The sequence below is a fragment of the Nerophis lumbriciformis genome, linkage group LG11 (genome assembly GCF_033978685.3).
Source record: "Nerophis lumbriciformis linkage group LG11, RoL_Nlum_v2.1, whole genome shotgun sequence".
In the NCBI taxonomy this organism is placed as follows: Eukaryota; Metazoa; Chordata; class Actinopteri; order Syngnathiformes; family Syngnathidae; genus Nerophis; species Nerophis lumbriciformis.
In genome coordinates this window covers 1,989,391-2,007,764 of record NC_084558.2, presented here as the reverse complement: position 1 = coordinate 2,007,764, position 18,374 = coordinate 1,989,391, and the positions used below count along the sequence as shown (strand labels likewise).

The following is an 18,374-nucleotide window of genomic DNA, read 5'->3' as shown; positions in this document are numbered from 1 at the left end:
ATTGTCATTTATATACCGAATAAAAAATCATGATAAATATTGTTAATGCAGGAGGCTGCAAAATATAGCGCTATATAGATTTTAGGTCGTATCGCCCATCCGTAGTTCTCTGGCAGTCAAGCCTAAATTTGCTCTCCACAGTTGGCCTTTGAGATCGACTGCGGCACAGACAACAAATGCGTAGACAACCTCCAGTTGGATTTCAACTTTACCAGGTAAGGACTTTAGCAGAGCTTTTCAAGTTCTATTCATGCTAACTTTTCGTCATTGCGCAGCTCCTCGGAGGTCAAAGTGGGCATAGACGAGCTCCTAAATGTCACCGTGTCCGTGGTAAACCTGGCGGAAAAGTCCTACAACACCCTGGTTGTTCTCACGTACCCAGTTGGGGTCTCCTACAGGAAGTTCACAAGCCTGCAGGTAGGAATTAGAATGTTTCAGGACCACCTCTTCTACATTTACTTGACTCCTTTTTGACCAAAAAAAAGGGGCGAATTGAGTGCAACTCCTTGGACAGTGAAGCTGGCTTATCTCGGGGAAAGACAGACTGCACCATTAACAAGCCCATTTTTGGGAGGAACTCAAAGGTTGGTACTTTTCTGTAAAAACGTGATCTACTTTTTGTTGTGTAAAAAGTGTAGTAGACAAAGAACTCCATGTCATGGACTCAACTCTGGAGCCATATCTCTTAATCAGTTAAGGCTTGTTCCAAATAATTTTTTGGGTAAGGCCCTGTAAAACCGCATTATGTACCACATTTAACGGACAATAAAGCACACCGGTATATTAGCCGCAACCACTACATTTGAGAAGAAAAAACATTTCTCCATATATTAGCCGCACCAGAATATAAGCTACAGATATGTAGTTATTTACACAGAAAGATTTTGTAAATGTTTATTACACACCTCAATGGTTTCCAAATGGTGCATGTAAGGCGGCAGTGAAATGGTTGATCAAACAAAACAGAAGTCATCGTCATGGACCCACTAGCTGCGGAGACTGACTCTCTAATCAGCTAAACCAGGGGTCCCCAAACGTTTTGACTCGGGGGCCGCATTGGGGGCTGGGCTGTATATATATATATATATATATATATATATATATATATATATATACTGAATATTCCGAGTGCGATGATGTCACATTATCGATGGGAAAAGGCATTTTTAGACAATATGATTTGCCTGAGCGGTTAAGAGACACCGAGACTAACAAACGGTAGAAAATTTATTTTTTTAACTTGGGACTTCCCACGGGCCGGATTTTGGACGCTGGCGGGCCGGATCCCTGAGCTAAACAGACTCATTAACTCCACGGTGACGTTTTGGTGCGTTTCCTTAGGAATTTGTGAATCTGAAACAATGCAAATAGAATGCTACTGTGAGTTAATAATACTAACACAGACAGTTGTAAAAGTGTTAGCATATTAGTTAAAGGCCTACTGAAATTAGATTTTCTTATTTAAACGGGGATAGCAGATCCATTCTATGTGTCATACTTGATCATTTCGCGATATTGCCATATTTTTGCTGAAAGGATTTAGTAGAGAACATCGACGATAAAGTTCGCAACTTTTGGTCGCTGATAAAAAAAGCCTTGCCTGTACCGGAAGTAGCGTGACGTCACAGGTTGTAGAGTTCCTCACATCTGCACATTGTTTTCAATCATGGACACCAGCAGCGTGAGCGATTCGGACCAAGAAAGCGACGATTTCCCCATTAATTTGAGCGAGGATGAAAGATTTGTGGATGAGGAAAGTGAAGGACTAGAGGGCAGTGGAAGCGATTCAGATAGGGAAGATGCTGTGAGAGGGATAGAGCCATACCGCTTTGAACCCGACGCTGACGGTGACGGTCAGGAGGACGCTGCTGATATTGATGCTGGAGTAGCACACGACATAGATCGCCTTCAGAATACAGAATGGTAAAATGTTATTTATTTATAGACTAGTTTTAGCTTGTGGCCTATTCTTGCACTGTTACTGTTAGTGTTACAACTTACACCCCAGGCCCAGGCCTATCTATAGACTATCTATCATTGACACAATGTCAAACCTAATTAATTACCCATTATTTCTATGGGCCACAGCTCCATATACCGGCAATACTAAAAATATGCATGTAGATTTATAGTTAGCCCCGCACCTTTCTTCAGCACCAGTTGACGGGTGGTGGCGATGCCCATCTCTGCCCTTCGCAAGGGACCCTCTTCGAAACACGATCTTTCGAAATGATCGCTGCATAATACACTGTACTTTGTGTGTGTGGTCCAATCCAACCGTGTTCGCTTGACTTCTCTGTTCCATAGTAAAGCTTGACCGCCATCTTTTGGGAATGTAAACAATGAAACACCGGTTGTGCAGCAACACACCGCTTCCCACCAACAGCTTTCTTATTTGCAGTCTCCATTGTTAATTGAACAAATTGCAAAAGATTCACCAACACAGATGTCCAGAATACTGTGGAATTTTGCGATAAACCAGACAACTTAAGCTGGCCACCGTGCTGTTCCAAAATGTCCTCTACAATCCGTGCCATCACGCGCAGACGTCATCATACCGAGACGTTTTCAGCAGGATATTACGCGGGAAATTTAAAATTGCACTTTATAAGTTAACCCGGCCATATTGGCATGTGTTGCAATGTTAATATTTCATCATTGATATATAAACTATCAGACTGCGTGGTCGGTAGTAGTGGATTTCAGTAGGCCTTTAATGCTAACCATGACAGCTTGATTACATTATGATAACATGTCCAAAAATGCATGAAAACACCACTATTAAACATGTTTAGTAAGTATAATGATAAATGATAAATGGGTTATACTTGTATAGCGCTTTTCTACCTTCAAGGTACTCAAAGCGCTTTGACAGTATTTCCACATTTACCCATTCACACACATTCACACACTAATGGCGGGAGCTGCCATGCAAGGCGCTAACCAGCAGCCATCAGGAGCAAGGGGTGAAGTGTCTTGCCCAAGGACACAACGGACGTGACTAGGATGGTAAAAGGTGGGGACTGAACCCCAGTAACCAGCAACCCTCCGATTGCTGGCACGGCCACTCTACCAACTTCGCTAATTGTTTTAGATGTATTGTAAAACCCATAAACTCTGCTTTGAGTGATGAATAAAGAAACCATACAAGTAGAAACGCTAATGGCGGCTAATGGACAGAACGGCACTTGCACCTCCGGTTCAAGGCACTGAACAGAAGAAAATACTGTCGAAGTTCAACCCGCAGCACCTGCAGTGAGCAAACTTGTCCAAAAGACGGCGCCATAGCACAAACAACACACCCTTTCGGTGTCTCTGTATGTCTTTTATAAAAACTATTTCTTGAATACAAAACATTATGGCCGTTAACAAAGAAAAATCCATAAATTAGCCACACTTTTTTACAGGCTGCAGGATTCAAAGCGTTGGAAAAAGGTAGCTGCTTATAGTCCGGAAAATACGGTAGTAATAAAATGCATTAAAAGAGTCTGCCTGCAAAATAAGTCCGCACGCAGGCAGTGTGTGTTTTTTACACACAAACATTTTGGCACTGTTCTGAGGCGATAAATCACAACCAAATTTACTATCATCTTTGGAGGACTGAAAAGCATGTGTGGATAAAACGCATATGTGGATAAAACGCCAACCAAAACATCTTTGGGAGATAGAAAGTAATTGTCCACAAGACACTGAGCATTTGTCTAATAACTTAGAGCAGTGGTCCCCGACCTTTTTGTAATTGCGGACCGGTCAACGCTTGAAAATTTGTCCCACGGACCGTATGCACAATCATGTGTGCTTACGGACTGTATCCCTGCAGACTGTATTGATATATATTGATATATAATGTAGGAACCAAAATATTAATAACAGAAAGAAACAACCCTTTTGTGCGAATGAGTGTAAATGGGGGTGGGAGGTTTTTTGGGTTGGTGCACTAATTGTAAGTGTATCTTGTGTTTTCTATGTTGATTTAATAAAAAATAAAAAAAAAATAAAAAAAAATATATATTTTTTTTATTCTTGTGCGGCCCGGCACCAATCGACCCACGGACCGGTACCGAGCCGCGGCCCGGTGGTTGGGGACCACTGACTTTGGGGATGCCTGTATTTGTATGTATTGTTGTATTGTACAGTGTTACCTGTTACGTTCGCTCTTTGTATTGAAAGTCGTGACCCCAAAATGCAGGAGACAGCAGGTAGCATGCAGGTAGAAGTGTATTTAATGTCCAAATGTTCAAAACACAAAGAGTGCAGCAGGTAATGCACCACAAAACACAGGGATAACTGTGCATTAAAAACGTACAAAATGACTCAAATAGAGTGCAGCAGGGAAAATAAGCTTAACAAAGAGCTTTCAACTAAAGGAAACACAAAACTAGAATAATACAAAACTAACTGAGTGTGTACCAGTGACATGCGGTGAGGTTGATGGCTGGTGAGGCACTGACTTCATCACAGTCAGATTTACAAACATATGAACCCTAAAGAGTATCTTATTCACCATTTGATTGGCAGCAGTTAACGGGTTATGTTTAAAAGCTCATACCAGCATTCTTCCCTGCTTGGCACTCAGCATCAAGGCTTGGAATTGGGGGTTAAATCACCAAAAATGATTCCCGGGCGCAGCGCCGCTACTGCCCACTGCTCCCCTCACCTCCCAGGGGGTGATCAAGGAGATGGGTCAAATGCAGACAACAAATTTCATTACACCTAGTGTGTGTGTGACAATCATTTAATTTAACTTTAACTTTACACATACAAACTGTAGCACACAAAAAAGCACATTTAATAAAAAAAAAGTTATTATGGTCTTACCTTTACTCATAAATTAAGTCCATGCAACTAAAGCCCTCACTTAAACTTTCCACGTGCAAGATTGAATCTATTTTAAAAAGTGTAACCGAGGGTTTATAAATGTCGCCTATACTGTATGAAACTACAAAATAACAAACACGGAGGCTCCAGTTTACACAAGGACCACTTTATTTACCTTCTTTCAAAAACCTCCGCAACGTGTCATCACTTCCGCTCTTAGCGCCTTCAAAATAAGAGTTCAAGGCATATACTGTATAACAGCGCATAACAGGAACTTAACATCACAAAGAGGAAAGCCCATGAAAATAGGTTACAAAAGTTATTTAATAAGAAGCCAAAAAGTGCAAAAACAATAATGTTCGTGTTGGAGGAGTTGTGAATTAGATACACCTGCAGTCTGCAGGTGTACCTAATGTTTTGGCCCTGCAGTCGTTCACAACTCCTCCAACACGAACATTATTGTTTTTGCACTTTTTGGCTTCTTATGAAATAACTTTTTTAAATAGATTCAATCTTGCACGTGGAAAGTTTAAGTGTGGGCTTTAGTTGATATAACAATTCTACGGCGGGGGTGCAGGAGGCGGGATTACTGGAGCCTCAGCCAGTGCGTCTTTTGCAGCCGTTTTATGATCGCTCAGCACAAGAAATACGTTACACACATACAGTTGTTGACAAAATATACTGTACATTATATACCTCAGCTAACTAAACTATGGAAATGTATAATATAGTTCATATAGCAATACAGTCTCACTGCACAGCAGGCCAGCAGTTAGCCGAGTCCGGAATCCATGTTGAGGCACTGAGTGACGTGCCTCAACTGGCTGCTGATCACCGCACCGTCTCTTCTCAGTATTTGAACGGCAAATGTGAAAATTCAGCGATTTTGAATAAAAATAATCTAAAACTGGTGAAGTTTAATGGAAAATAACTTTATAGTATAATCACTGGATACATATAACAATTTAATACATTTTTTTTCTTTTTACATTTTTTTTCTTTCCATGATGGCAGATGAGGCCCCGCCTCACCTGCCTCTAGTGACTGCACGTCACTGGTGTGTACGTAACTCAAATAATGATCCCACAACCAACTAAGCTATGAGCCTGCCTTTAATTGTCCTCAGGTGCTCATTAGCAGCAGGTTTAAAACATAATTACCCGCTGGTGAGGAGGAAATTGCTCAGAAGCAGGAGTGAAGCCACTGCAGGACAACACATGCGAAACAAAATAAGAGGGCAAAACAGGAAATTAACCCATCCATCCATCCATTTTTTACCGCTTGTCCCTTATGGGGGTTGCAGGGAGTGCTGGAGCCTATCCCAGCTGCACCAAAAAAAACGAAAACAAAAAACGCTCACAAAACAAAACAAGGAATGACCCGGCGTAACCGGTCCTAACAGTTTCCCACAGATTGGCAACATACCTGTGGCGGTAGGGGCGTGGCTGTGTCAATGTGAAGTCAACATATAATTTGCATGATTGACGATAATGCATATATCTTCTAAAAAAAAAAAGTCGTATACACACATATATATATATATGTATTAAAAATAGTTAGTAATTTTTTTTCTTATATAGTTTTGTTCTATTTTTCAATTGTTGCTGCCTTTTGTCATGATCCCATATGACAGTTTGGACTAGGTTGGTTATTTTCCTGTCCTAGTGCTCTTGTTTTGTCACTACTTTTCGTTTGGTGTTTTGAAGCACCTTTCTTTACTCTGCGTTCCTTGTCCTGCCGGCACACCTGTTCCTTTAGGTTAATTAGTTCCATTCAGTTCCACCCCATTCTTTCAGTGCAGGTTTATTATTTAGCTTCTGCACAGTTCTTAATCAAAAGACCTTCTGCCTGCACAAACGCTTGCCTTTTCTGCTTTTTGGGATCACGACAACGGTTGACATGCGACTTCGTCACACTTTTTTTGTTACAACAATGTAACACAGGCTGAACTTTATACACCCCCGTCCTATTGACATATTTTATTCTGCACACCCTGAATGTTGGAATTTAGTTTACCAAATAAGTTAGGTCTTTTAAATTAAAGATGAAAAAACAACTTGAGATTGTTTATTGATAGTCTCCACAATGAAGTTACAGTAAAACTAAGCACACAAAGTATCCATCCATTCATCCACCCATTTTCTACCGCTTGTCCCTTTCTGCGTCGCGGGGGGTGCTGGAGCCTATCTCAGCTGCATTCGGGCGGAAGGCGGGGTACACCCTGGACAAGTCGTCACCTCATCGCAGGGTCAACACAGATAGACAGACAACATTCACACTCACATTCACACACTAGGGCCAATTTAGTGTTGCCAATCAACCTATCCCCAGGTGCATGTCTTTGGAGGTGGGAGGAAGCCGGAGTACCCGGAGGGAACCCACGCAGTCACGGGGAGAACATGCAAACTCCACACAGAAAGATCCTGAGCCCGGGATTGAACTCAGGACCTTTGTATTGTGAGGCACATGCACTAACCTCTGTTCCACCGTGCTGCCCGTACACAAAGTAAAGTACATTAATATGCATACAAAGGTAACACTTTAGTATGGGGAACATATTCACCATTAACTAGTTGCTTATTAACATGCAAATAAGTAATATATTGGCTCTTAATTAGTCATTATTAAGTACTAGGGACGGCGTGGCGCAGTGGAAGAATGGCCGTGCGCGGCCCGAGGGTCCCTGGTTCAATCCCCACCTAGTTCCAACCTCGTCATGTCCGTTGTGTCCTGAGCAAGACACTTCACCCTTGCTCCTGATGGGTGCTGGTTAGCGCCTTGCATGGCAGCTCCCTCCATCAGTGTGTGAATGTGTGTGTGAATGGGTAAATGTGGAAGTAGTGTCAAAGCGCTTTGAGTACCTTGAAGGTAGAAAAGCGCTATACAAGTACAACCCATTTATCATTTATCATTACTAATTAATACCTTATTCTGCATGGCCTTATTATAACCCTAACCCTCTAACCCTAATAACTCTAAATTAAGTCTTTGTTACTTACAATATGTTCCCCTAGTGTCCAAATAACTCTTAATTAAGTATTTGTTACTTAGAATATGTTCCCCTAGTGTCCAAATAACTCTTAATTAAGTATTTGTTACTTAGAATATGTTCCCCATACTAAAGTGTTACCCATACAAATTGCACATACATGTAGGAATCTTGTTAAACCAACAATACAGTTTCTTATAAACTGAAAAAAAGCAATACAATTATGCAAGATGAAGGTCGGCTCTAATGCCGCTATTCTGAGCTAACTTACAACAGAGCAACTCGTTGACAGGCCAACTAAAATTCGCAGAGTCAAATTAAATTTTAACGTAACAAAATGTACATAAAACCACAAGTGTATTCCTACTAACAGCCAAACTCTGTATAAACAAATACTGAGGTTAACTTGTACTCCTAGTTTTTCTATATTTTTTTAACTCGTGGCAACTTTACTTTAGACTTAGACTTCCTTTATTGGGGACCGAGTCCCTTTGGGACAGAGGACCCTATTGTATTTCTAGCGTTTTATTATTATACCGCCGCCTCTTTGAGCTGTAATTTGACCCCCTTAACATGCTTCAAAACTCACCAAATTAGACACACACATCAGGACTGGCGAAAATTGCGATCTAATCAAAAACCAAACCCCAAAACTAAAAATTGCGCTCTAGCGCCCCCTAGGAATAAAACTGCCTGTAACTCCCAGTAGGAATGTCATAGAGACATGAAACAAAAACCTCTATGTAGGTCTCACTTAGACCTATATTTCATACACTGACAACCCCAAGCAAAACTCAACAGGAAGTTTGCAATTCCCCCTTCAAAACAAAAGTTGTGTAAAAACAGTCACCTTTTTTCAAACATTATCTCCTCTGAGCACGTTTGTCGTGTCGGCTTCAAATTAGCACAGAAGAGAGATTGAACCCTTATGATTAAAAGTTGATGAAAGAGTTTTAATTACTGCTCCGGTTTGGATTTTATGAACCCTCAAAGTCGGTCCCGTCCATCGCTGCTTGCGGCTTTAATTGTCATTCAAATTTGAACTTTACAGTACAGCTTGTTGTAGTGCAGGATAAAAGACTTGTGGTGGCCTGTAGGAAACCCATTGGAAGGTGAAACAAATGTAAATAATGATTGTTTATAACATGTATAATAGGTATACATGGAACAGTGAAAGATCCAAAAAGACTTCTCACTCTGATTAAATTCCAGGCTGTCTTTGTTGTCTCGTACGGCATCGAAACCAACAGCCAGCTGGACAACAGTATTATCGTCACCGCAAATGCAACGAGGTAGAGTCGTTCATTTGCGCAACACTAGCGGGTGAGTTGCATCGCTTTGACGCCTACATTTACGCCTCTCTTTCAGTGGGAATGAGCAGCACTCTCCTTCAAGCCGACTCTACAAAATTCAAGAAATCAGCGTGAAATACAGCATTTTTATAACCATGGAAAGGTGTTTGTGTGTTTTAAATATCAATACTAAATACAGTAATCATTCAGTTTGCATTTATCAGGCATTTCTTTACAGTTCTCTCAGCTATGTCAATTTCACCTACGGAAAGAATGAGCTGCAGAAATCAGTGCAACAATCCTTTCAAGTAAAGTCATTACTAAATCCGATTATGAGATTATTGTTTGGATATTCACATGTAAGCAGCAGTGTTTACTTCCAGGTTACAAACAACATCCGAGCCCTGAACTTCACCGTGGTGATCAGGGTCCCTGTCAAACTCGCCGATAAGGATCTCTGGGCAGATTTGAACACTTTGCAGGTAGCACATAGTAAAAAAAAAAAAAAAAAGTCGCCTAAACATTATTTGGTTTAGGTTTAAGCAACAAGAATTGTTTCTGTTTCAGATTACAGACTGCCAAACGCACAACGATGAAGGAGCGAACATTGTGGATTTTGTTGGTCAGATACAGAAAAATAAGATAATTGTAAGAACAATGCAACCATCTGTTTACATGATTTATGGAGAGCCAAAGAAAATTCTACTTACATTTTAATAATGAGATCTACCTAACATATAGCAACATTCAAAATAGAATAGTATAGAATTGTATTTGAATAGGAACGATACAGTTTCACAGTTCAATTAATGTGCTGCACAGCGAGTTTATTTACTATAATTGATTTTTTTTTAAATAATTAAAATTAAAAAAAAAAATATATATATATATATATATATAAATTATACTATCCCAGCAGGCACAAGACAATGATACAACGTTGATTATACATACATGTCCTTTAAAACTGATTCCTAAACAATGCTGCAAAATAGTTGTATTTGTATATTGAGACAACCTTGATGTCTAACGTAGAATCCATGTTGTTGGTTGGGAAATTACCAAATTTCAATGGTCAAATAAACGTCACAATCTGACATTGAATAAATGTCGTCAAAAAGCATGTCGTTTCAACGTTGTATTTGTGTTGTAGACCATGGGTTGGGAAATGACCAAAATTCAATGGTCAAATCAACGTCAGAACCCAACATTGCCAGAAAGCATGTTGTTCCAACGTTAAGGGCCTAAAAAGTCAAGACCTAATTAAAGAAGTTCTCAATGTCTTTGTGCCGCTGGGACACCATGATTGCTACTTTTTACTTTGACACAGCGCTAGTATGCCTAATCAATAATCACTGAACTCAATAAAAAAGTAAGGCTGTTACGGTACAGCGGGGAAGAAGGAGACGGCACAGATGCAGGGACCTCGTTTTAGCAGCGTTGTGCACAACATCCGGTCTCACTGTGCTAACAAACTAAAGTTTTCAAAAAAGTACCTGACACAACCATATTGTACTTGATACATTTACAAAACGATTATGCTTTGACTGAAACAGTGAAGTGAAGTGAATTACATTTATATAGCGCTTTTCTCAAGTGACTCAAAGCGCTTTACATTGTGAAACCCAATATCTAAGTTACATTTAAACCAGTGTGGGTGTATTTGGGAGTAGGTGGGTAAAGTGTCTTGCCCCAGGACACAACGGCAGTGACGGCGGAAGCGGGGATCGAACCTGCAACCCTGAAGTTGCTGGCACGGCTGTTCTACCAACCGAGCTATACCACCCCATACAAATACAATTTGGACAAATACTTGTCCAAATTGTCCAAAGATCGATTGCACCAATAAATGTGGCGATTTTTAAAATTAATTCCCAAACATTTAATGAAATTTTACTTATGACACAAAAAGCACACACTTTATGGTGGTGAAATAAGTGTAAAAGGTAAAACATGAAAAAAACAAAAAACATTTACATTTACATTGTAAAACAGATTTATTTTTATATTGCTATTGTTATTTAAATGTGATTGTTATAATGAACATGATTTTATTTGTTGTTGTTTGTACATTATTAATTTATATCTGGTTGTTATTTAAAAAAAAAAAATTAAAGTTGAGTTTTGGTGGTACAATAAATACTCATTACTATTCTCACTATTATATAAAATCAATCAAAAATAATAGTGATAATTATTTTTGCTATAATCTTCAGCCCAAAAGGGACGGCTGGTTAACCATTACTCTAAATATATTGCTAATGATAAAGTGAAGATTCAAAAAGTTTCTCATTTTAGGTTAAAAATAAGTCTTATGAAGTTCAATAAATAAAATAAATATGTGAAAAAACACATTTTCAAATTAAGTGTAAAAATAAAGCATAAACTGAAATCATAACATACACATCTACTCAATATATAAAGTATTACCGCAATTAAACATATAATAGAGACATGGAATGAGGCCATAGCTCTTAATATGAAATCCTGGAAAACTTTCAAATGTTAATATTTTTCTTTGTTGGAAAAAAAAGAGGGAAAGTTGAAAGTCAATCTCAATCAATGGATCTCATTAAATTGTCAATAAAACATGCTTGAATGGCCCACAGGACTGCTCAGTGGCCACATGCAGGGTGTTTAAGTGCAACAGCTTCATGGGAAAGCTCGAAGGCAAACGGTACACACTATCTGCCAACATGAGTTCACAGTGGATCCAACAGGTGATATTGTACTGTGGAAGTGTGTGTCAAACGACGTGCATCCATTTCAACACTGTTATTCTCAACCAGATTGGATTGAGTGAGGCCAAGTACATGTTGACCAGCACGGCTAGTCTGGAGTACGACAGGAACCAGTACATCTTCTATTCCACGTCGTCTAGTAGCAACCCCCCGGTTCGCAAGGTGATTATACATTTACTCGTGAACAAAAAAAAAAGCTTGAGTGTATCAACTGCAATGTTGTGATTGTCCATGTCAGATTGAAACAGTGGTAGAAGTTTATCCTCTACCGGACTTTACCAAAGAGATAGTCGGAGGTTTCCTAGGAGGCTTGGCTTTACTAGCTTTACTCACAGCTATCCTTTACAAGGTGAGGAAATAAGTACTTTAATTGCATACGAAACCGTGATAATATTCATTTATTTTGTTTTCTTAGGTTGGGTTTTTTAAGTGTAAATACCAGCAGATGATGACTGAAGCTGACAAGGCAGAAACAGACGGGCTTGAGGAAAGCACGCCCACACAGGAGTAATAATTTCACTTTCAATATAGTGGCCATTCATTACTCTTATTGGTAATTATTGGCAATTAGATATATTGTTAAATATATTTGTAAAATGCAACATATAATTATGACAATATGTAAAAACAATATATTTTTATTAAATCACCAATTGTATTGTACAATAATTATAATTAACATCTGTTCTAGTACTCTGTGATTTATTATTTCCTCACACACATTTCAACCAAGCTGTATCTATTTTCTTATATTTTGTCAATCAATAAATCAATCAATCAATCAATCAATCAAAGTTTATTTATATATCCCTTAATCACAAGTGTCTCAAAGGGCTGCACAAGCCACAACGACATCCTTGGCTCAGATCCCAAATCAGGGCAAGAAAAAACTCAACCCAATGGGATACAATGAGAAACCTTGAAGAAGACCGTAGATGTTCATTATAAGAAGGGAATATTTAAATACATTCTAAGCTGATCTTTATTAAGTATGAATATTGGCCAAGCAGAGAAGCCCAGACTTCCCTCTCCCCAGCTACTTTGTCCAGATCTTCCCGAGGGATCCCGAGACGTTCCTCGGCCAGGTGGGAGGCATAGTCTCTCCACCGTGTCCTCGGTCTTTCCCGTGGTCTCCTACCGGACGTGCCCTAAACACCTCCCCAGCTAGGCATTCGAGGGGCATCCTGACCAGATGCCCGAACCACCTCATCTGGTTTCTCTAGATGTGGAGGAGCAGCAGCTTTACTCTCAGCTCCTCCCGGATGACAGAGTCTCTCACCTTATCTCTAAGGGAGAGCCTCTCCACCTGACAGAGGAAACTCATTTCGGCCCCTTGTACCTGTGATCTTGTCCTTTCGGTCATAACCCAAAACTCATGAACATAAGTTAGGGTGAATTGAGAGCTTTGCCTTCCGGCTCAGCTCTTTCTTCACCACAACGGATCGATGTATCACTGCAGACGCTGCACCTGTCGATCTCACAATCCACTATTCCCGCAGTCCTGAACAAGACGTCGAGGTACTTGAACTCCTCCACTTCACCCTTTTCCGAGGCGAGAACCATGGATTCAGACTTTGAAGTGCTGATTTAAGGTAGTACTAAAGTGAAGTAAATCGCAACAGCATGACATGTCATAAGCAGTCCCAAAAATGGTCTAAATTGTAACAGGTGCCACCCTTGAGCTCTGTGCTCTTTTGTATCCTGCTTTTGTGTTCTTGACGTTTCCCTTTTGTTTCCATGTGTTGTTTGCCTTTTGGTTCGGGCCACTTTGGGAATGCACGATAAGGTATGGCATTTTAGTAACTTCTCCGGTGTATTTTTTTGTGATCTTCTGAAAATGCCTCCAGGAAGCCTTTTGACCATTGCAATGTTTGCACCAGAGACCAGCTGTTGGCTCTCTGCCGGACCAGAGTCCATGTGGAGTGATCGGAGAAGATGCAGAGGACAAGCTTCACCTTTGCTGAATGAGCATGTATCGGACGATTCCGCCTCTCTGGACGGATTGTCGCTTATTGGCGTGGACTGGACATTGGCCGAACGCTTGCGGGCAGCCTAGGACAGAGTTGGCTCTCTTGGTTGTCTAGTTGGGTCTGTTCCTGTCTATGGCCGTTCTGCCCCCACCCACCTCAGCAGGTGGTGGCATGGAGCACCGCAGAGGCCGCCACGGTCTATATGGGTGTTTAAATGTTTTTGTTTTGTTTTGTTGTTTGTCTATGCATGGTGCAGTCGTATGTGCGAAATATGTATTATTTATCACTCATTTTGTAGTTTGTGTTTTACTTTTGTTGCTCAATGTAGAAATGGCACAGCTGAAGTGCTCTTTTTTAATGTCTTGTATGTCCATTTGTGTTCTTTGATGTTTCTCTCTTGTGTTCAACAACTTATGTTTTGTTGACTTTTTGTATCTGCACTGCAACCACAAAGTTTACCCATTGTGGGATAAATAAACTATCACATCCTCCCTGGAAAAAATGCCCCTCTTAAAAAAAAAGTAAAAAGTAATTATGAAAGTTATTTTAGCTTGTAATGAGAAAAAAAAAATCTGCCAATACAACAAGTCAAAATTGTCTTGGTAAGATTTTTTGACGTAAAACATTATATTTAAGCTCTAAAACCTACATGTGATCTTGAAAAGAGCAATTAAAATGTATTATTAGCTATACTTACTGGTATTGTGAAGTTGTATGTCTTACAACAAACGTGATGCTCAAAAGAGGTATTTTTTCCCCCTCTCAAACGATCTATTGCCAAAAAAACAAATTGGCGTAACAAAAACAACTGAAAAGCACTGTGGTAACATAGTGACTTGTCCTTGTCAAACAGAAGAACAAATAGTCAATGAGAAATACAAAACAAAGTGAGCAGAGCTAATTTTTCCATTTCCATTTATATTTCATTAAAATACAAATCAAATATTTTGTTGATTTGAATTCGTTTTTGGAGCTGTCATTACACATTTATCAGTATTCACATTGGTCAGTAGGGGGCAGTAGGGTGTTTCTTCCCAATTGAATGCTATCACCTGCAGACCGGAAGTGTCTTGTCATTCTGATGAGCGCGACCAGTTTGTGAACAATTGAAACGTCCTGTGTGCTTTTCCCTCCTGTATAACAGGTTAGTTTTGGTGAATCAACTCTCTGAATAATATCCATGTGATCTTTATAAGTTTAAGTACACATTCTGATGGTGGAGCCTAACTCTAAAGTGTTTGTGAGTTGTAGTTTGTATTTGTGAATGAATCCAGTGCACAGCTGCAGTAATCAATACAAAAAGGCGACGTGAGTGCGCAATGTTTATGTAGGAACTTCTGATCCTAATCCAGACTCCCAAATTAGAGCTCGAGTTTTCTTATTGATTTTATAATGTATATTTGTATAATGTGTGTGTTCTGAAATAGTGACAGAGAATAGAACAAGGATGGACAATTCAACCCTTAACTCAACAATGAGTAGATGAGTGTTATGTCTGTGTATATGTGTAAATAAATGAACACTGAAATTTAAGTATTTATTTTATATATATATATATATATATATATATGTGTGTGTGTAATAAAAAATATATATATATATATATATATAGCTAGAATTCACTGAAAGTCAAGTATTTCTTATATATATATATCTTAACCACGCCCCCAACCACGCCTCCGTCCCACCCCCGACCACGCCCCCCACCCCCCACCTCCCGAAATCGGAGGTCTCAAGGTTGGCAAGTATGGTTTAACTCTTTGAATATTAGATTTGGGGGTTCCCTGTATGCATTTCCACTAATGACTCTTACAACTATTTTCTGTGAAAGTAAGATTGGATTTAAATATGTTTTACAGGCACTACCCCACACCTCAACACATTATGTCAGATATGCAACATCAGTGAATTATGCAAAATATACAACTCCTTTTCATTTAGAAATTCCTTCACCTCGTGTTAAATATAATTAGTTTTGGATATTTTAACCTTTGTGTAGTTTGTGATTTTAATGATATTATTTTGTCAATCATAACACCCCAAAACTTAATATTTTTTATTTGAATCTCAACTTCTTCAACATATAACAAGCATCTACACTTTTCCTACCACTACAAAAAAAAAATCATGAACTTAGTTTTACTACAATTCAAGGATAACCTATTTACATCAAATCATCTTTAAATTTGGATTAACTGGTTTTCAACCACCTCCGACATATCTTCAATATTTTGTCCCAAATAAAATACATTTGTGTCGTCTGCAAATAAAATACACCTAAACAGTTTGGAAACCATAGGAATATCAATGACATAATTAGAAACACCATAGGCCCAAAGACCGATCCTTGTAGGATTCTACAACTAATTTTATGTAATGCAGATTTACTATTGTTAACACATTGTTTCTGTCCTTCAAGTAACTTCTAAGCCACTCATGTGCCACTCTTATTCCATATTTGTACAATTTGTAATATAATAATTTATGATCAAGCGTATCAAACACCTTTGGAAGAGCTACAAAAACACTTAATAAATACTTATGTATATATATATATATATGTAATTTTTTAATCTATTGCTGTTGAATTTGCTTCCCCCAAATCAATTATTGCTGTTGTACCTGAGTGATTAGAACACAACCAAATAATGAATATTGCTTAACATATAATACCTACTTTTAAATAGATTTTTGCGGTGACCCAACAGCAAACTATTTCTCTTAGATTTTTTTAAACTGTGGAAGCGGCGATATTGGCGTGTAATTTCCCCCTTTGTGAAGTGGTATTATTTAGCAATATTCATGTGATCCGGGAATACTCCTTTCATGAATGATACATTACAAATGGTTCTATTACTAGATCTATGAAGCTCTTAATGAATGACATGTTCATGTCTACATAATCGTTAAAAGAACTTATTTGGACATCACTGCACAATTGGAAATATTTCAATCTTGGCCACTTCATCAAGAAAAATATGATTAATATTATCTATAATAGTTTCTCCAATTTCATTATGAACTTTGGTTTTTGGTAGTTGTTTAGCCAAAGTAGGGTCGATTATTAAACTATTATAAATTATAAAAATACTTTTCGATATAATTTTTTTCATAAATATCTTTATTTTAGCTTTGCATTTTAAGTTGTGATGTTACCTTTTTTAGAACCCTGTTATGCCCTAGGTACCTTTTTGTATTATCTTAACATTTATTTAAAAATTGTTTGAATGTTTTTTGGAATATGAAGCAAATTTAAATGTTATCCACATTCTTCCCTGGTCTTATCTTTAATAACAACAATACAATCCAGTGTCCATCAAGCAGCACAGTTCCTCTTTGCTGAATACACAAAGGTTTCCAAAGTCAAGATTTATGAAATATACCAAAATACCTGAAGCTCATGCACCAATTTTTTTGGAGAACTACCTACAAGAAGGAATAACAGAGATACCAAGCCTAAAGGGTGAATAAAACACTGCACTGTAAGATCTCTTGCAGGGGAAATGCAACTTCTTTCAGGATGTATCATTCCATGCTATACCATAGGCCTTAGGAAAACTGTGACACTTGAAGAACACTTTATCGTCTGCAAATTAGTTAAGACTCCTGCTGTAATTATATTAATTACACAAGCAATGTAATAAATAAATGGAATGTCACTCAGGGGACGAACCTTCAACGCTTGATAAACCAGAACCTGAGGTCATAGATAAGTCTTCAGGAGGAATAACAGGAGGAAGAAGACCAGGGCATGTGAAGCTGCTGTCAGTATCCAGCCCATCAGACCTGAACTGGACAAAGCCTGGCTGATCAGAACTGATGTGTGAGTTGATCCAGGACTGGTAGCGGGACACTCTGGTATAACCTCCCGGCAGATCAGGTCTGGCACAGCCAATACCAAAACTGACAATTCCAGACTGGATCCAGATTAAATTCTGCTCGCTCATCATTGGACCTCCTGAGTCGCCCTGAGTGTGTGGAGAGGAATCGTGTGTCAAATCATACTTGAATTACTTCAAACCAAAGAGGTAAATGAAAAGAAGTTATCTACCTGACACGCATCTTTTCCACCTTCAAGTAAACCAGCACAGATCATGTTGTCTGTAATAGAACCTTCACCATACTGGCAGTTACACTGTCTGTTTCCCACAACTGGAACCTCCACTTCTTGTAGAGTTTGAGGGAAGGGGAGGGCCACTAAACAGTACAGTAAAAGTATTGTAGTTGTAGTCAAAATAAACTTATATTCCACTACTAGTAATGTACATTACCTCCCTCCTGGACTGTTCCCCAACCAGTGACCCAGCTATCAGTACCACTGATGTAGTTACTGCTACTGGCTGCCAGACACACAGGTCTGATGTAGTCTGTAAACGTGACCGGTGAGGTAAGTCTAAGCAGAGCGATGTCGTTGTCAAAGGTAACAGTGTCATAGTCCGGATGCAAAATGATTGTGTCAACAGTTCTGGACACTTCATTTAGGTTGAGGCCATCCAGGTTCTGACGACCAAGAGAAACCGACCATCCAAAGGTATTTGTGCTACAGAGACAATGCCAAAGGTTA

General features: G+C 39.0%; 1 protein-coding gene and 1 pseudogene across 1 annotated transcript in view; one reads left to right on the top strand and one right to left on the bottom strand.

The window, feature by feature from the left end:
* Positions 1 to 15,318, top strand: part of LOC133610955 (uncharacterized) — a 99,736-nt pseudogene extending 84,418 nt beyond the window's left edge.
* Positions 15,319 to 17,466: 2,148 nt separating this feature from the next.
* The window catches only part of LOC133611034 (uncharacterized), a 37,860-nt gene continuing 36,952 nt past the window's right edge, over positions 17,467 to 18,374 (bottom strand). Inside the window, 3 exon segments of the mRNA XM_072914044.1 lie at positions 17,467 to 17,778; positions 17,862 to 18,007; positions 18,082 to 18,350. Of these exon segments, the coding sequence (XP_072770145.1) occupies positions 17,467 to 17,778; positions 17,862 to 18,007; positions 18,082 to 18,350 (727 nt within the window).